The sequence below is a fragment of the Maylandia zebra genome, unplaced genomic scaffold (genome assembly GCF_041146795.1).
Source record: "Maylandia zebra isolate NMK-2024a unplaced genomic scaffold, Mzebra_GT3a scaffold02, whole genome shotgun sequence".
Classification (NCBI taxonomy): domain Eukaryota; kingdom Metazoa; phylum Chordata; class Actinopteri; order Cichliformes; family Cichlidae; genus Maylandia; species Maylandia zebra.
In genome coordinates, this window is record NW_027490032.1 from 2651202 (window position 1) to 2671894 (window position 20693).

General features: G+C 39.8%; 3 protein-coding genes across 3 annotated transcripts in view; 2 read left to right on the forward strand and 1 right to left on the reverse strand.

Moving 5' to 3' along the window:
* Positions 1–10874, forward strand: part of LOC106676921 (uncharacterized) — a 30094-nt gene extending 19220 nt beyond the window's left edge. The window contains exons 12-16 of the mRNA XM_076880974.1: positions 250–423; positions 1064–1237; positions 7742–7788; positions 7961–8494; positions 9167–10874. Of these exons, the coding sequence (XP_076737089.1) occupies positions 250–423; positions 1064–1237; positions 7742–7788; positions 7961–8490 (925 nt within the window). The 3' untranslated portion in view covers positions 8491–8494; positions 9167–10874. The remainder of the gene's footprint in view (positions 1–249; positions 424–1063; positions 1238–7741; positions 7789–7960; positions 8495–9166) is intronic.
* The window catches only part of LOC143415652 (programmed cell death 1 ligand 1-like), a 158904-nt gene that overhangs the window by 28718 nt on the left and 109493 nt on the right, over positions 1–20693 (forward strand). The window lies entirely within an intron of this gene.
* LOC101467290 (programmed cell death 1 ligand 1) lies at positions 17866–20641 on the reverse strand. Its single transcript, XM_024800879.2, has 3 exons — positions 19987–20641; positions 19186–19551; positions 17866–18947 (listed from the first exon to the last, which is right to left on the reverse strand). The coding sequence occupies exons 1-3, from the start codon at positions 20066–20068 to the stop codon at positions 18790–18792; spliced, it is 606 nt and encodes a 201-aa protein (XP_024656647.2). The 5' UTR covers positions 20069–20641; the 3' UTR covers positions 17866–18789.

A 20693-nucleotide genomic window follows, 5' to 3' on the forward strand; every position in this document is an offset into this window, starting at 1 on the left:
TCAAATGAAATTATTATTATTTTTTTAAAAAAAATCATAGTTACTAATGATCAGTTTCATCATTTGTATTTTATTATTTGTCTTTATTTATTAATCACTTTAAATTGCCGCAGTTATGATGTGTTTGAAATAAAGGAATAACAATTCCAGCTAGATATGAAAGATTATTATTATTATAAAACTCCCAACTCCTTAGTACTCTATCAATTCACTTTAACCCATTTTTGGTCTTTTGCTCTCTATTTCTAGACTGATTGGCTGTAACCTCACAAAGAAAAGCTGTGAAAGTCTGTCTTCAATTCTTAGCTCCCAGCCCTGCAGTCTAAGAGTGCTGGATCTAAGTGATAACAACCTACATGACTCAGGAGTGAATGTTCTGTCTGCTGGAGTGAAAAGTCCATACTGTAAACTAGAAACTCTCAGGTCAGGATTAAATCACTTCCACTCAGTATTGCATTACCAAATGAATTACCAACGCTTATAGAATTGTCAGATATTTTAGTTTCCCTTTGTTAGAGTCTAATAAGACTCTGAACTGTCTGTAAAGCTTCACCAAGCCAAACAAAAACAGCAGTGTGCTCCAGCAGATGTGACTTTTTTTTTTTTGTTGCAAGCTGCCACGTGACAAGACATTCTATGAGCATTATGGATCCTTTAAAATGGTTAATGGCCTGCATTTGTATAGCACTTTTCTAGTCCCTAAGGACCCCAAAGCGCTTTACACTACATTCAGTCATTCACCCATTCACACACACTGGTGATGGCAAGCTACGTTGTAGCCACAGCCACCCTGGGGCGCACTGACAGAGCGAGGCTGCCGGACACTGGCGCCACCGGGCCCTCTGACCACCACCAGTAGGCAAACATGGGGTTAGTATCTTGCCCAAGGATACTTGGCATGCAGCCAGGAGGCAGCCTGGGATCAAACCACCGACCTTCTGATTAGTGGCTGACCTGCTCTGCCACCTGAGCTACAGCAACCACCATTTAGTTTTAGTCTTCATCTTTCACATCCTTCCCTCCTATGAAGTGTTCAAAGATAGATTGTTTTGTGTGTCTGCAGTCTGTCAGGCTGCCTGATCACAGAGGAAGGCTGTACTTCTCTGGCCACAGCTCTGAGCTCCAACCCCTCCTATCTGAGAGAGCTGGACCTGAGCTACAATCATCCAGGAAACTCCGAAATGAAGCTCTTTTCGGCTGGACGGAAGGCTCCACGCTGGAGACTGGACACTCTGAGGTATTGAGAGAATGTCTGATAGAGGTGGAAGAGCTGGAAACATTTCCTGTGTCCGTCACTCTTTGTTTGTTTTCATATGGATGTAACATGAATAATAACACTGAAGAAAAATTTTCAGGAACAGAAACACTAATCTATCTGAATGATTAAGATATTAATGTAGGGGAGTTTACAAGGAGACATTTTTCACCAACGATAACTGTCTTTTTCTCTTCACATATTCACAATTTGCAGAGATATCTGCATGTTTATACTAGTTCAGTCATTTTTAAGAAAAATCGTCTTCTGTTCGACCTGATTCAAATTAGATTAATCTCCCTACAGAAGCATTTCTCTGACGAGGTCAGCCTAGCTTCGTAAAATGACTGGAAGCAGGGGAAGTTGTTTACCTAGCTTGACCAAAAGTTGAAAAATGAATCATTTGTAAAGTGTTAATAAAGCTAACTCTAGTTGAACCTAAAAAGAACAGGATAATGATAAGTGTTATTGTAAATTTAATTAAGATAATTAACTTGTTTGATGACCTTATGCAGGTTTATGAAACACAGAGGGAGTGAGATAAAGAGTGATGGTGGAGATGGACTACATACACAGGAGCCTGATTGTAAAATGCTCTGAATTAAATGCTGAGGATTTAAAAAATAATTCCAGGTGAGGAAGTGATGAAAATAAGCCTTAAATAGCCAAAAGGAAAAACTACAAAATCGGGAAACACAAGGTGGGAACAATTCAATTCAATTTTATTTATATAGCGCCAAATCACAACAACAGTCACCTCAAGGTGCTTTGTATTGTAAGGTAGACACTACAATAATACAAAATACAAAACCCCAACAATCATATGACAAAGTGCTATGAGCAGCACTTTGGCGACAGTGGGAAAGAAAAACTCCCTTTTAACAGGAAGAAACCTCTGGCAGAGCCAGGCTCAGGGAGGGGCGGGGCCATCTGCTGCGACCGGTTGGGGTGAGAGAAGGAAAACAGGATAAAGACATGCTGTGGAAGAGAGACAGAGATTAATAACATATATGATTCAATGCAGAGGTCTGTTAACAAATAGTGAGTGAGAAAGGTGACTGGAAAGGAAAAACTCAATGCATCATGGGAATCCCCCGGCAGCCTACATCTATTGCAGCATAACTAAGGGAGGATTCAGGGTCACCTGGTCCAGCCCTAACTATATGCTTTAGCAAAAAGGAAAGTTTTAAGCCTAATCTTAAAAGTAGAGATAGTGTCTTTCTCCCAAATCCAAACTGGAAGCTGGTTCCACAGAAGAGGGGCCTGAAAACTGAAGGCCCTCCCTCCCATTCTACTTTTAAATACTCTAGGAACAACAAGTAGGCCTGCAGAGCGAGAGCGAAGTGCACTATCAGAATCAGAATACTTTATTGATCCCTGGGGGTGATCCCATATCACCCTATGTACTACAAGGACATTAAGATAAGATGGGGCCTGATTATTTAAGACCTTGTATGTGAGGAGCAGGATTTTGAATTCAGTTCTGGATTTAACAGGAAGCCAATGACGGGAAGCCAAAACAGGAGAAATATGCTCTCTCTTTCTAGTCCCTGTCAGGACTCTTGCTGCAGCATTTTGGATCAGTTGAAGGCTTTTCAGTGAGTTTTTTGGACATCCTGATAATAATGAATTACAGTAGTCCAGCCTGGAAGTAATAAATGCATGAACTAGTTTTTCAGCGTCACTCTGAGACAGGATAATTCTAACTTTAGAGATGTTGCGCAAATGGAAGAACGCAGTCTTACATATTTGTTTAATATGTGCGTTGAAGGACATGTCCTGGTCAAAAATAACTCCAAGGTTCCTCACAGCATTACTGGAGGCCAAGGTAATGCCATCCAGGGTAAGAATCTGGTTAGATACCATATTTCTAAGATTTTCAGGGCCGAGTACAATAACCTCAGTTTTATCTGAATTAAGAAGCAGAAAGTTAGCGGCCATCCAGGTCTTTATGTCTTTAAGACATTCCTGCAGTTTAACTAATTAACCATGTGCATGAGAAAATGCTAACTTCCTGCTTTGAGACCGGATGTGGGGTTGTACATTTCCGGTAGCTTTACTTTGCGGTCAATCGCTACTCCGAAGATATACTCCAAAATCATGTCCAAAACTCGAAAACGGAAAGATCGCGTTAAGTTACAAAGAGGAGAAGGTGGGAACACTCACCACTGTTGTGTCATAAAAAAAAAATCTAATGATCAATTTTGAGTTTAAAGAGTTTAGATCGATCAGTTGTTTACATCACTCAACACAAGCAGAACTGCATTACTGCAGCAGAAGACACATCATCCACATTCAGAAGCACATCTCTGTATAGTGACTGGTCTTATGATTTAAACAGGCAAATGTTCAGCATTCAAACTACAGGTGAAGAATAGTCAAACCAGATGTTTCCCCCGTTATGTCGAGATCAGCTAGTCAAGTACACACCTACACAGCATGTTAACAAACCGTGAAAAAAGCCACACAAAAAATGAATGATTGCTGGTAATGGTTTCTATACATTAGTATGTATGAAGGGTATGTTGTGACTTACCTTAAAAATTACAGCGGTCCCTCGCAATAACGCGGTTCACCTTTCACCTCGCTGTTTCGCAGATTTTTTAGTGCAAGTTTGCATGCTTTTTTTTACGTCACATTGTGTCCTGCGTCCTGATACGCTGCAGACAATCTCCTCCGTGACGTCTCTCCTGTACAGTACAGAATCGCTGCATCGATCGCTAGTAGTGTGACTCTGAAGTGCAGTACTGTATATCCACGATGTCCACGAAATGTTTTGCACCGTCAAAAAATAAAATTGGCTACTTGATTTCACCTATCGCTGGTTATTGTTAGAACATAACACCTGCGATAAATGAGGGACAGCTGAGAAATATAACATTTGAATCCATTTTCTCTTTTGCCCTGAGGCGCAGGGAAAAATATCACAAGTCGATGAACATCATTTACAGATATATTGGGTAAATGCCCAAAACATCTATAGAAATGTAAATCGCCGCTTGATTCATTCACTTGCTTAACTTGTTTTGGACCGTAAACCAGTCGCGAATAGGACACCGGAAACAAAGCTCCCCACAGGAGTTTCCGCACCGGAAGTAGCATATGCTAACGTGCACATAGTCAATTGGTGTGTGTTATCTGGCTTCATAGATAGATAAAGCTGGGTGTCATCTGCATAGCAGTGAAAATTTATGCAATGTCTTCTAATGATGCTGCCTAAGGGAAGCATGTATAATGTAAACAGAATTGGTCCTAGCACTGAACCCTGTGGAACTCCATAATTAACCTCAGTGTGTGAAGAGGACTCTCCATTTACATGTACAAATTGGAGTCTATTAAATAGATCTGATACATTACAGTACCTGTAATGCCTACAGCATGTTCTAATCGCTCTAATAGGATATTATGGTCAACAGTATCGAATGCTGCACTAAGGTTTAGCAGGACAAGCACAGAGATGAGTCCACTGTCAGAGGCCATAAGAAAATCATTTGTAACTTTCACTAAAGCTGTTTCTGTGCTGTGATGAGCTCTGAAACCTGACTGAAACTCTTCAAATAAACCATTCCTCTGCAGATGATCTGTTAGCTGTTTGACAACTACTCTTTCAAGGATTTTTGATATGAAAGGAAAGTTGGAGATTGGCCTATAATTAGCTAAGACAGCTGAGACTAGGGATGGCTTTTTAAGTAAAGGTTTAACTACAGCCGATTATTAGAGATTGCGCGTATATAAAACATGTCCCCGGCTCCGAACCATAGTACAGGGACCTCTGGGTAATATATAGGCTTCCGTGTCAGGGTCGTAGCCATAAAAACTAGCTTTACTGTGTTGTCTAGAGAGAGGCGTTGAAAGGCTGCTCCAGTGGAACTTGTTGTTTTGGAGGAAAACACGAACACAGTGTACAGTCGAGTCTTAATAGCTTACTTATGACTGGGCTCGTCAGGCACTCTTTTTGGCTGCAGTGGTTATTATTATTTTTACATGCTTCATACATTCTATGCTATGCTATGTAGTGTTAATTATAATTTTTTTTTTTTTTTTTTTTTTTTTTTGTGTCCCGTTTGGATCTATAGCCATCAGAATTGTTGTCTTGAGGCCAAGAAAGATGCCAAGCGGATTTATTTTACCAAGTGGATCATCATGGCCTTGCCATATTGGTCCATTTGGTTGACCTTTATTATAATTATGAATTTATTTTATTTTCAGTTACAAACGGGACAGACATAACTGTGGGATAGGACAGGGGGAAAGAATGAAAGAAAGAGAGGGAGAGAAAGAAAGAAAGAAAACCAAAGGGGAGAAGAGACGGTGAGAAGGGGGGGAAGAGAGAAAACAAACAGCAAAAAAAAAACTCCTGGGTCACCTGTATGGAGAAAAAACAAAAAACAAAAAAACAGAGGAGACAGCAAACAACAAAGAGCAACATAATAATAGAAAAAAAAGCACCATCACAATAAACTAGCTAGTCATAGATATCAATAGTTACTAAATAATAGACGATATTGTTCAGCATGCAAGATAGACAGCGCACAGTGTGCTTTGAGGCAGCAGCCAAGAAAGCTTTAGTCCGCGTCTGTGAATACCCATGTGTACACCTGTGTGCATACCTGTGTGGATCAGCATGCTTGCATTCCAAAGGTTTCTCCATGTAATGATCTGCTAGGGAGTGTGGGGAGCCACAGCCCTGTCCTTTATGGTATCAAGCAGGTATGGAGGAGATCAAAACTCCAGACATCCAGAGGCCCCCAGAACACAAGAGACCAAGGAAGACCCACAGAGGGGCAGCTGCGCCACTGTCCCAGTAAGAGCTGAGGAGAGTCCCAGATGAGGGCTCATTCAGCAGCCGCGGAGCAGAAGCCAGGGGGAGTTGCAGTGACGCGCCCGTGAGCTCCGCCGGCAGCCAGCTAATTAATTATAATTTTTGAATAATAATTAAAAAAAATATTTCATCACATCATTATGTGGGCTGCAAGTAGAGGTGACATGGACGTTGTTTGGGTTTCCACTAGAGCAGGGCGATATGACCAAAAATATTTATCACGATATACATTTGAAAATTTGCAATAACGATATAACTGACGATATAATTGATGCTAGACAAAATACTTTACAACTCCACAACTTTATTATTGCAAAAAACCCCATCAATGTATTTTCACTTAAACAAGCGGCTGTTTTTTATGTGCTTTAAAGTTATATAAAAAAATAACAGTGCAAATGAAAATTCCTTGCTGACAGTTTAACTACAAGGCATTTCCAGTGGAAATTGGCCGACATATCCTCAGCATAACCATGTATAATATCCACAAAACTTAAAAAGAGGTTACACACACACAATACAGTAATATTATGTTGAAGCACAGTACGTATCACTCCGCGAGGCTCCTGCCTACGATAGCTGTAATGCTCTGACAATCCATCAAGCGGTGCGAGTTCGTAGCTTAGCAAAGTCGCACTAAAATATTTGACAGATTTTCGAGCGCCATGTATGACATAAAATCGTTTCGAGGTCAGTAAACACAACCAGAATTCATACATAAGGCACACGGGATTATAAGGGGCTCTGTCGATTTTCAGAAAAATCAAGGGATTGATTTTAAGTGTGCCATATTTTCCTAAAAACACGGTAATAACAACGGCCCGCTAGTGTAACATATGTGTTAAATACTTGTGAATTTCACCCAAAACACATTTTTTTTGGATTAAATATGTCATTTTTGCATCTCGGTCTCCTACCTGTGTGATCTGAGTCTGTGTGCGTTCGTGTGTGTGCGCGCTGCGTGGTGACGTAGGCGCGTGCATTTGTGCCCCGGTCACAGCTCCTTTCAGCATGGCCGGGGGAGAGGTGTACTGGCAGGTGCGTGACACACACAGATCAGACACATATTTCTGTGTTGCAGATGTGCAGTAAAGAGCCAAAGACCCAGTACTGTCTCCTGCCTCTTACTTTCACGCCAGAACACAATGCAGCAACAACAGGTGTAACACTTGAACGGGTTACACTAGCATGCTCCACCAAAAATAGTGCTTTGTTGTGTATCTGACGGACGAAAGCCAAACCAGTTCCACACCACTGAAGTTGCAGCATTTTTACAAACCAATTCTGGTTCATCTGTTTCATTCAATGATCCGCTTTCGCTCTCCTAATTCTCTGTCGCCGCCATGCTTTTTCCGAAATGTGCGTATGAAAACAAAGGCATGCGCGTTTTACCCATATTCTGTTGCGATATTTCATTTTCTTATTGTTGCCCAATGTTATACCGGTATTACCGTGAATGGTATGATATGGCCCTGCCCTAGTTTCCACTGGCGTGGAATTACCAAAATTAGAGAGGGCATAGCCTAACATATGAAACAGGAAAAGACCACAGTGTTGAACTGCTCCTTTATCAGTGTCTAACAGTGTGTGTATGACAGCCATGTAATGTCCATGTGTTCATGCTGAAAGAGACTGTGCTGGTCTGACCCTCCTCCTCCTTTCAGGGTGGAGCCTGCTGGAGTCCGATGGTTGAGACCTGGTCTGAGGAAGTGTAAGTGTGTTTTTAATGTGATTCATGAAAACAAAGCAGCACACATTCAACCATCTTCAAATTGTCACATCACTCATTCACATCTCTGGTGTCAGGAGTCATCAAAGTGTCAATCAATGAACAGATGATGGATCAATAACTGCAGCTGGATTGTGTTTGTTCTCTCCATCAGATTTCTGTCAACTCACAATCGACACAAACACAGTACACACAAACCTCAAACTGTCTGACAACAACAGGAAGGTGACACATGCTGAGGAGGTTCAGTCATATCCTGATCATCCAGACAGATTTGATGTTTATGAACAGCTGCTGTGTAGAGATGGTCTGACTGGTCGCTCTTACTGGGAGGTCGAGTGGACAGGAGACGTTGAGATATCAGTGAGTTCCAGAAAAATCAGAAGGAAAGGAGACAGTACTGACTGTTTGTTTGGATGGAATGATCAGTCCTGGAGTCTCATCTGCTCTGATGATCGTCCTCGTTCTGTCAGGCAAAATAAGACAGAAAAACCCATCACCTCCTCGTCCTACTCTGTCTCTAACAGAGTAGCGGTGTATGTGGACTGTCCTGCTGGCACTCTGTCCTTCTACAGAGTCTCCTCTGACACTCTGATCCACCTCCACACCTTCAACACCACATTCACTGAAACTCTCTATCCTGGGTTTTGGTTCAGATCTCCTGGTTCGTCAGTGTGTCTGTGATGAGGTGAGTGTAAAGAAAGTCCTCCTGTTGGAGAAACACTCTGACTGTTGAGTAGAAAAGAGCGTGTGCAAACAGCGTGTAACTATTGCAGTGTTTAAAGTGTGTTAGATGGAGGAGTTGTACAGGGTGATGGCCGTGGGCAAGAATGATTTCCTGTGTCGTTCAGTGGTGCTGGAGTGGGTGGGAGGTATTATCCAACATTGTCTTTATCTTGGACAACATCTGCCTCTCAGACACCACTATAAGGGAGTCCAGCGCGATCCCCACAACATTACTGGCCTCAATCTGCTGCCCCAGCATGTAACAGCATAGAGGATAGTACTGGCCACAACAGAGATAAAACAAGATAAGCGTTTGAGCAGTTATGATATCAGGGACAATCTAGACATGTGTGACAATACTGAACATGTCACACGACACACCTTAGATGTCATGAATGATCCACTCTCAGTGCAGACTGAGAGTGGATCATTCATGGCTTCAACATGTTGAAATGAGCGTTGAAGAAACATTCAGTGAAGTAAAGTTTCCTTCATAGGATTCATGTGAGCATCAGATGAACTTTACAAAGAATCAGTGGATTTATCTTCTGTTTGAGAACAACTTTTAGCACTTAGAGCCATCTTAAGTCAATTTTTTCCACTTCTCACTCACTAACTTCTCATATGATTTCAGGTCCCTGCTGTCCCCCACCTGCCCTGTAGGTGGCCTCAATGTGTTCCCACTGTCAAGAAAACAAAGAAAAAACAATAACAACAAACAGAATGAAATGACCTGAAATCACTTCAATCTGATGTTTAATGAAAACAGTTCAAAGTCAGCAGATCAAATGTTCAAACCGGAAATGTCTCTGATTGTTGAAAAGTTATTTTTTGATTTTTGATGCTAGCAACATGTTTCAAATATTTGGCTCAGGGCTAACAAAAGGCTGCATCCTCATTGGCCAACCTGCCCATGAACCCTTACTATAACCCAGACACTACCATATGCATGTTTGGATATTAACCCACAGGTCTGGCCTGGATCTGGTGTCAAGCCAGCACTGCTGGCTGACTTCTGGCATGATAAGTGATATGTCATCCATATATGGGCAAGGCCTGGTGTAGATAAACCGTTTATGTGATGGCATGTCACATCTGGCCCGATTGTGGTTTGGTTTATGTTGCCCAGCTTCATAGAAAACAGGTCTGGCCCAAATCCGGCATCAAGCTGGCACTTCTCACTGTCTGGTGTCATGGCAAAGTGTATGTCAACCAGATGTGGGCCAGGTCTGGCTATGATGGCACTAGTTATGTTCCTAATTTCCTATTTTAGTTAGAAGACCCAAATGCCATGTTGCAATACTACTTTGCTTTTTTGAGAAGATATTTATTACCAGATATAAACCAGAGCGAATCCTCTCACTGCTCGTGGTGTATCGTTGGTGTTTTGTGTATTTGATAGTGACAGAGATTGGAAATTTAATGAACTGCTTCTTCATCCATGCAGTCTGGCATAAAAGGTAGATTTCCATCTCTACAGGAACATTTTGACATAATCACTCCCAACAAAACTGTCAGTGATGTTACTACTTATGTTTTATATTTGCAATGCAATGTACTGTAATAATAAGGGATGATGAATAAGGAAATGTGTTTGGTGATAATCTATGACAGATGTATTAAATTTTACCTGGAGTGCAGTTTGTTACCTGCAGTGAAATGGCAGCACTTACAGCCTCTAGTATTTTTGAGTATGATGCTTTAAACTTGGTACAGCTATGTTTTTAGGCCCTTTCTCCTATCATTCCTTGCCGGACCTCTTAAGTTCCACCAGGTTAATTGAGAGCATTAGTGCACAGCCACTGAATCTCAGTGAGATTTTACCTGGATAAATAAATGATTAATGATATATATAGATTTTTTTTTTTAAAAAAGGACATTCACAGATTGGTCCCAAAACCACTCCCTTGATATCTTTTGCAAGTCATTCAGTTCCCTTTTGACAAACTGTAGACAGGCTATCATGTGTCTTTTCCTGAGGTGTGGCTTCCATCTGACCACTCTACCATACAGGCCTTGTTGGTGGAGAGCTTCAGAAATAGTTGTCCTTCTGGAAATCTCTTTTCTCTCCATAGAGCAAGGCTGGAGCTCTGTCAGAGTGACCATTGGATTCTTGGTCACCTACACTCAGCTCATCTTCTACCATTGCTCACACTCATGTATATATCTTTCTACGTAGCACTCATAATTCTTATTCTCATGTATATATCTCATGTATATCTCATGCACATATCTTTCTTTCTACATAGCACTTTAATTCTTATTGTTTGCACTGAAGCACCGCAGCAATTTCCTAATGTTGTAAACCTCAACATCTGGCAATAAACCCATTCTGATTCTGATTCTGATTCTGATTGGTTTGGCAGCCAGCTCTAGGAAGAATCCTTCCAGACTTCTTCTATTCACAGATGATGGCAACTGCTGTACTCTCTGGGTCTTTCAGTGCTGCAGAAATTTCTTTACTCTTCCCCAGATTTTTTTCCTAGATACAGTTCTGTCTCAGCAGTCTACATAATTAATACTGTAATTCCTTGGACTTCATGGTGCTCTGGCATGCACCGTCAACTATATGATCTTATCAAATCCTAAGTTATAAAAAATCATCACCAATCAAATGAATTTTCCACAGGTGGACTCTTATCAAGTTGGGAAAGATCTGAGAGATGATCAATAGATGCACCAAAACAGGATGCATGTGAGCTCAGTTTTTAGTGCCACAGCAAAGGCTTTACATACTCGCCTGTGAACAATTAAATGAATCCATTTTGTAATAAGGCTGTAACATGACAATATGTGGAACAAGCGAAGTGCTTTGAATACTTTCTAGATGCTCTGTGGTTTTTTTTGTTTTTTTTTTAATCACTTTTAAAACGTTTAAAATTGTTTTTTATATATGTGTTTGGTTAAAGTATAAGAATGTACAAGATTTGACAGACATTTGTCAGCAAAATTCAGTCTGTGACCAACAAATATTTAAGTATTGTGTGACTAAAAAGAAAAGTACATGCACAGCAAACATATTAAATATGTGTTTATTATTTCCTCAACCTGCATTTTATAGTTATCTCTGTGTTGCAGCGCCACTCTGTGGAACGATGATGAACTTCAGTTAAAGCTTACTTCAAATCTCAAAGGTTGATGTTGGACAGCAACAGACAATTAAATAATCAATAAAATATATTCATGTGTTTAAACTCAGACTTTTCCTATGGTCTAATCATATTTGACTCAGAGGTTTTTTGGGGTTTTTTGGGGGTTTTTTTTGTTTTTTTTTTAATTTTTTTAACGGTCACCATCAGCTCACAGTGAAGCAGATCAAAAGTAGATACAAGCACCAACATGTTTGCTTGTCCCACAAAATAAAAAAGCAAAACACAGACACAAACCGCGCTTTATTTATATTAATTAAGTGGATCAAAACACATCAAAAACATCACTCACCACAGGCCATAGTTATCAATGACTATAAAGTCATGTATACACTGTCTTACTATGGAACTTGCAAATGAATCCAACCTTAACCACACAGAAGCAGTCCACCAAATCATCAAGCAATGTAACTGGCAACCCATACACCTGAACAAGAAACTCTGGCTAGTTCTAAAACTGGATTGTGGCAAAGAAAAGCAGAATAAATGCAGTTTATGTCCTCGTCATGGAACCCACGACCTGATCTTTATCCTCTCAAGAATATTTGAGGGTGCCTCAGAGTTTGCCCAACCAGTCTTTAAGTGTTTTATGGAACTGAAGAAAGCATTTGACCGTGTCCATCGAGGTATCCCAACTGCTGTGGGAGTATGGCGTGTCAGCGTTCTGTTCATAGTTTTTATGGAATATTTAAGTGTAGCCAGTGCTGAAGGGTCTTCATTTTGGTGGCCTGAAAATATCAGTATATCTTTTGCTCATTATCTCTTGGTCTTGTGTGTTTTTGTGGCAGCTTTAAGTCACAGTGCTTTACTTTGACAAAAAATTAAAAATGAAATAAAATTCAAAGATTAGTAAATTATATCTAGCAGTGACACTGAGGTTTCCTCCCACAAAGACATGTCAATGGAAAATGGAACCATGTTTCTGAGATCTTGCTCTATTTTGAGTTTTACGGGCTTTTTTAATACAAACTTGATTGAAACGTGTGTCTTGTATAAAAATTGAAGATGAGCAGATGTGTAAGAGAGAGACAGGTTCATGGGTTTGTCGGCTGTTTGTGTGGAGTTGTTCTTTATGTTCACCTCACATCAACCTGAGTGTCATTTCTCTTTAGTTCTGATCTCACTGCTGAGCTGCACAACAAACAAAGGTCAGTAACCTTCTTCTGTCACAGTTTAAACCTGATAAATGCTCACTGATATAACCTGATTGGGTTCATGTTTCACAGTGTAAAGTACAACAGATCATTGGTTTTTCATTGTAACCCTCACAGCTCGTCTGACTGTGAGTCCCAGCAGCTCTCAGTTCTTTAAAGGAGACTTTGTGTCTCTGAGCTGTGAGGAGGACGACAGCTCTGCTGGATGGACTCTGAGGAGAAACACAAGCAAAAAAACAGAGGACTCAGAGTGGAGATGGGTGGGGAAGATGGTCTGGTTCTTCCTGTAACATCAGCTACATTTTTACAGTTGACAGTGGAGTTTACTGGTGTGAGTCCAGAGAGGGTCCCATCAGTAACATGGTTAACCTGACAGTCACTGGTAAGCTGAGTGTGTGGAGTTAGTGTTGATGAAGCTGTGTGTAAATGGATGAAATGCTGTAGTTTGTCTCTGTGTTGAGGTGGATCAGTGATCCTGCAGAGTCCTGTCCTCCCTGTGATGGAGGGAGATGACGTCACTCTGCTCTGTAAAACAAAGACCACTCCCTTGACTCTGATCTCTCAGGTTGGACCTTCGATTAGGATAATACATTCTACAATCTTCATAAAATGTATATATATTTTATTAATATCCATCCATCCATTCCCTTTTCAGGGTCGCCCTGTGACCTTTTTAAGGTTTTTTGTATAATTATGTGTGTGCAATTTCTTTAGCGCAGCATACTGATCCCATGGATGATTAATATATCTTTTACTGCCAAGAGCTGAAACCACTGCAGTAACATTTTTTTTTAAGTTGAGGAATCAGCCAGCCGATGTCAAAGCAGCAGGAAACGGGCCATGCTCACGTCTCACACACAGCTCACATGTGCAGCAATTACCAGGCTTTTAAGCATTATTTTAAGCATTTTAAGCATTTAAGCTTATTAATATTTTTTGTTAATTTTGGATCATTTTAGAAATTAAAGTAAAATCTAGAGAAGATGAATTCACGCAGAGTGCCATCAACATATCAAGTCATCAACAACAGCCAATCAAAAAAAGAAACGGTAGTACAGTCTTTCATTTATGAGGTCAAAGATCTTTCATTAAAAATGTTCGTAAATATGTTTTTATTGTGACATATATAAAACCAACAGTTTAGCCCCCCTGTTATTGCAGCAAAGATGTAGATCCGTGTTTTTATTGTTTTTCTTGGATTATTGTGTTTAGAACATGAATTAATGTTGTACAGTTTAAAAGTCTGTTACTGATTTAATGTTCTGTTGTAGATGTGCAATACATAACTTCACAGTTCATACATAGTAGAAGTATAAAGTATTATATATGCAACATATATATTTCATTCAAATCAGGCACATCTGCATTTTTGGTACCTATTTGTCTGTAACAAACAAAAGCTCAGCCTCAGGTCCAGACGTATGGTGTCTTGAGAACATTAGTAGTGTCATAACTGAGCAATAGCAGCCCTGATTAGGCCAGCACGTGTCTAACGTCTTTTTTTCTTGGTACACATTATTTTATTCTCTCTATGAAACATTTAAAGAAACAGACTGAACATTGTTTTTTAATATAATTAATAATCTTGACTGTTTTATTTAAGTTCTGCATGTAAATCCACAGCATCGACTTCCTGTTATTCAGTTTCATGTGAAACAGCTGAACGTTGTCACCGCACTGTGCTCTGGTTTGGCTAATAACAGTCTTCATGTTGTGAGAACCTTTTATTTTGTTTTTGTTTTCTTGATTTCTGCAGGATCTCCCTTGCTTTTTTCACATGGTTCTGTGGGTTTCAAAAAGCTCTCAAATGAAAAACTTGATATGTTGCAGTTTGGGTGTGGCTAACCAACACATGACACTCTTCAGTGCAGAAAATGATGAACATTGAAACACAGGTGCATGCAGACTAAAAACAGCAGGGGCGTCATTCGGTGGCTGTACGATGCACAGAAAAGTTTCAGTACAGGATATGCGTGTGTTTGAAACTGAAGAGTTTGATCTCTTTATTTCTGCACTAGGCACAACCAGTGAGCAGCAGCTGACATGGTAAATAAATGAATTTTTTATTGCTAATTTTTTTTTTAATTTTCAAAGTAAAAATAAAAAAAAAACATCCCAAGTTGCTAGTATTGTTTTACCTGCATATTAAATATCCGAGTGAAGCTTGAAATTGTCTTGAATGAACCAGTGTCTGTTTCAATCTTCTAATAATCCTGGGTGTTACATCAGAGAACCTGCATTATAACTGTAAATATAAACATTTTTACTAGTTGAATTGATTTGTGTTAAAGTTAGGTTTCATGTAACTCATAGCCCAAAGAAGGATTTTCAGAAGTTGGAGATGCTGTGTTACAAATCAGTTCTGTTATAGGATGGCAGTCCGAACAAACTCCAAGGTGATGTAGGACAGTGGGCAGGGTGCATAGTTAAAGGTCTTAGGAGTCCAGCACATGGAGAGGTGGAGGTTTTGTTTCAGGCACCAACTGAACGAGCAGACATTACATGACTGAGACTTGGGTGAAATATAATCCTGGCATTGTGTGTGCAGTGAATTACTTGAGAGTTGACTGTGGAAGGAACAAATATACTGTTAGCAAGGTCTCTTGTAGGCTCACAGTCATCTTGTTGGGCTTCACAGACCATTGAATTGGTCTTCCTGTTTACACAGACAGGAGGTTGGTAGGATAACCTACTGGAAGCACCTATAAAGTGAAAAATGTTAGTAATAGACTTGAGCATCTGGCCTCATTTAGAGGTGCCGGGCTCTTTATTATAAATGAAAATGCACAAATACATATTAGTATATAGATGTGTCTCATACTGTTGTATGCACATCTCACTTTAAACTGCTGCTGCTCCATCCTCAGGCAATTCTCCCCTCATCAGGCTCCACCTTTGCTGCTGTATTTTCTTGTAATGATCACATTTAGAGGCGATCAAGTCAGACAAAGCAGAGTGCTGCATTGCCCAATAAGGAGATGCATCACAGCTACTAATTTAAACAGGGTGTTTCACATTGTATTATATTTATCTCAGTATACTAGCAAAATAGTTTTGGGATAGTCCACATACCATGAAGAGGCCAACTTTGAGTGGGTTTAGAGACTGATGAACTTCTTACAAAGTTCACCAAACAGTGAAAAGTGTATATGGTTGTTTAGACAAGTAGGATGTCAGTGTCTAACATGTCTTAATAACACCTTTTTCTAAACTCTTTTTTGTTTAAAATGTGTTTTAAAAAAAACAAAACCATTTGATCTGTAGTTATGAAAATGTATGTTATTCAAAAACATACACTGCATTATGTTCAAATACTAGCTTGCTAGCCGGTTCTCTTCAGTAGTAAAGTCTAAAGTCTCTAAGGTCTCAAGTAAGATTTTTAATTTTATTTTATGTTATTTTATTTTTAATACAGTTATGTAATGTTCAATTATGCCCAGAATGGCATCGCTTTGTAGTCATCCACACCAACATGCACATGAAAATTCTTTGTGTCAGTGACCTGGAGTAACCCTCTTTTGAGCTGAGGCCTCTGGGCCAATCACAGTTGTTCTAGAATCAGGCTCTCTGCCCTCAGCCAATCAGCACTTTTGTAGTGTGTCAGTGTCAGTGTTTTTATCACTGGCAGCACTAGTTGCCATGTTTTGGGTTTTGCCATTCATGAAATGATTTTTTCTCCTAAAGCTGTCCTGAGGAGTTTCCATGTTTTTTAGATTACCATGACTTGGATGACTGACAACCTACACGGACATATTTCTCCTAAAGCTTTTGTCTTTGTGTCTTTTGAGTGTTTTTTTTTTTTTAAATTATTGTATGGTGTAAGCTAGTCGTTCATTCACAAAGTAAACATTATAAGAACTCCCTCATCCCCAAGTCGACTGCTGATAATATTGTGATCAGTCTACAGACAGTCTACAGAAACATAAATATATATATATATATATATATTTTAAAATATATATATGTTTTATAAATCATATAATATACTTGCTGGTCCTCTGAGCAACACAAATCTTTGAAAAATATAAATTATGAGCTCAGCCTAAATCTTGATTTTAAAAAAGTGAAAAACCAATAAAACTATAAGATATCCATTGTCAAACAAACAATTTACTCGAGAGCAGTCCTGAAAGTCCTGGATGAAGAAGTAGCATCAGTGAGTGGTTCAAAAGCAGCTGAGTGTTTTTAATTTTTGAAACCAACTGTTATTTTATACTCTGTGCACAATGACAGCTAAAAAACCCCGTAAAGATCAGAGAGGACAACAGATTCAGTCTGAAGCTCAGCCATCAGTGAGTCATTGTTGAACTTCTTTCTCAAACACTAAAGTCAGGCTCCATTTCTTTCTGTATATTTGAGATTAAAAATTATTTTGATGGAGAAATAAGTTTAAAAGTGCCATGGAAACTACTTCAGCTAGACAGAGAAGGGACATGTATAAACCTGCAAATGAATTCAGCTCAAACGCTGATGTTAATGTCCCTTAGTGAGGTTTTCCAAGTGATTACTTTCCTTTGAGGGCCTGAATAGGAACTGAGAGGGAAGTTATCTGTAAAACATAAGAGCATGGTACATCACACTTTCTTTGATCGTTCTTTTGAAATATATAAAAATGTTACAGTATCTTTTTTAAATTTTTTAATCCTTAATGTGTTTTGATGGAAATAAGTCACCGTTTCCACTTCATGATCCACTTTTTGATGATTCATGATGAAAAGGCAAGACAGTTATACTGAGTAAACATTTGCACAGAAGGACTGTTGCTTATGAGAATGGCATGTCTTTGTAGGGTTTGTAGGTTCTCATTGATGCCATCATTCAAATCTCAGTGTCAATGACCTGGAGTAACCCTCTTTTGAGGTGAGGCTATACCTCTCAGCCAATCAGAGTGTGAATCGGAAACCCAGCATCCACTTCCTCAATCAGGTTCTCTGGCTCATTTTTCATTCAGTGTTTTATGCACACAGATATTAAATCAAATTAAATGTAAACACTTTATGAGCACAAAAACAGAAAAGAAAAGTTGGAGATTGATTTTCTTTAATTTATAGGTTTCATTATATAGGGTTTATATAACAACAATAACAGTCATATCAAGGCATGTGATTTTTGTGGTATAAAAACACTTGTGGAGTAAAAACAGGGATATGAAGGGGGAGAGTTCCAGTAGAAACAGCATCAACAGATCAGAAAGATTCTGATAAAAGAAGGCTCATGAGTACAGAAAAAAATCTGAGTCATCTTCATCATTGCTAACATTACATTCAAAGTGGACATGTGCAGAGGAGGGAATGGGAATATACTGGCGCCAAAGATGTTGAATATGGAGCTGTCAGAGAGGAGGAAAAGACCTCAGAGAAGATTCTCTGATGTAGTTTATGGGGGCATGCAGCAGGAGATGGAGGTAGATGATCCGCTGTGGTGAACAGGAGCAGCTTAAAGAAGGAGATGCTGATGTGCTCTTTAACAGTACAAGTAGTGCTTAGAAAACATCTATAAATAATAGCTACATACAATAAACTTTCAATACTCTGAATTTAAACTATTTAAACTGTAAGTACAGCTCCACCTCACAGCATTCTTTTTCAAATATGAGGATTTCCAGCTGGTGTTCATGAAGCTCGTCGAGCAGACAGTTTTTTTGGACTGTTTTTCAGATATTTTACAAATAATGCTGTTATTGAATGTTCAAACTTTGAATCTGAAAATGTTTGCTGGACAGATCGTTGATGTTTTGCACCAAAGAAAAAAAGAAAAGTTAAGCAATTATTTAAATTTTCTTTTCGGATGAATAAATCCTTAGTTTAAGTTCTTTAGCGTGCCTTAAAGAACAGGTTGAAGTCTTTCACAAAGATGCTGAACGCCAAATACACAATGTGATGGATAATGTCAGTCAACACTGAGAGGTTGAAATGCCCCAGAGGTGTAAAAACCTCTGGGGCATTTCAAACATGCTACAATTCATTAGGATAATTTCTCTGTTGCCGTTTTCTGTACATCAAAAAACCAACAAGAGCAGTAACAAGAAGCAAAGCAGAAACTAACAGACCAACTTTCAGTCCAACAAATTCATCCTCCTTCCCTCCATCCTCTGTGAGTCCTCCTGTCTGACCTGCAGGTGAGAAACAGGTGTGAGGTGTCAGCTGTCAGGTAGGTGATGAGTGAAGAACAGAACAGAATCCATTTCCTCTTCAAACTGCTGTCAGACATTATCTACTGCACTCTGATCACATCACTCAGACCAGCTGCTTTCTACAAAGTCTCATCAACAACATCTTTAGAAACAAACATCAACAAGCAGGAAGCAGCTTCACCTCTGATCACACACACACTCAACTCTACTCACTCACCTGGAGGATCAACAACACTCAGGGTGATGATGCTGATGGGGTCAGTCTTCAGATGAGCTCTCTTCCTGCGGCTGGTTCTTCTCTGGACAACACGACACTCGTATGTTCCAGTGTCATTAATCGTCACATTGTTCAGAATCAAAGACACATCTCCATCCTTCATCTGTCTGTCCTGCAGATCCACCCGGTTCTTAAAAGATGGATGCTGGTCCTCAGGATCAAACTGCCCATCCCGGTAGGAAAGGACATATTCATCTTCTATATCAGCTCTGCTCCACTCTACAACTATAACGGAGATGCCCTTGTCTGGAGCTTGACATGGCAGAGTGACATTCCCTCCAGACTCAGCTGGGATGACTTTCTGGTCTGAAAGCGGGAACACCATACAAGCAGAGAGGTTAAAGGGATCAAGTGTTCACTTCTACAGCAGAAAGTCACAGTGAGGATCACAGAGAAAGAGAGCACTAGTCTCTGGTTTATAGTGGTTGAATCCTTTAAACGAGACCATCAGACCTGATGCTGACCACAATCTTGTACACTAAGTACAGAACACAGATGAATGACATTGAGCTCCAAAATAGCTCCTGAAGTCTGCAGTAAAACTAATGTAAAAAATACATATTTCAGGCCAAACGAAGTAGCTTCATGAACCTTAATGAGGACTTGTTTTTTTAGCATGCACTCTAGATATAAGAATGTGTAAAAACAATACAGACAGGAAAGTGTTACGAAGTTTCCTGTCTTTAAACGCCTTTGTGAAAGTGTCTTATATATATATATAATTTTTTTTAAAGATATTACCTTTGTTTTCAGCGGTTGCGTGTGAAAAGAGTTGATAAGCACACAGCAGGAAAATCCACACTTGAAATGATCTTCGAGTCATTGTGTGAATGGGTTAAAAGCCTCTTGAGGAGTCTTTGTAATGCTGAGGCAAAGATGTAGAAGTCAGAGTGTGACTCTTTGGTACTGTAGCGTTATTAAAGTTCACACCTGCTGATCATCAGATGAGGTGCTGATTGGTCAAGCCCCGTTTGCCTGAAGCTGCTGATGTTAGTGGGGCGTGGCTTTAATTTTTTGTACGTGTGGTGTGTTTGTGTGTGATGCACTCTGGGTCCTGGATTACGTCACACACAGTTCACGTTTTATCGCTTGTCCGGACTCGAGTAAACACCGGCGGTGCACGCGCGGAAATAGCGGAAGTGGGAAACTGATGAAGAGTGAGGCTAGGCTAAAGAGTACAACCACTCCACACCAATGACTGTAGAAAACACACACACGCACACAAAACGTAAACTCGAAGGACTGGAGCTGCTGATCGAACAACTTTATCCTCAGCTGCAGTGGTTTAGTAGAAACCTGCTAATCCCAGACACCAGAGCTAACAGACAGAGCTAGCTACCGACAGGACAGTAGTTTAGAGGAGTTGGTTATGCTACTGTCTACCCTCGACACAGCGAGGAGTGTAAGCCGCGGGATCGTAGCCAAACATGGATCCCAAGGCTCTGGTA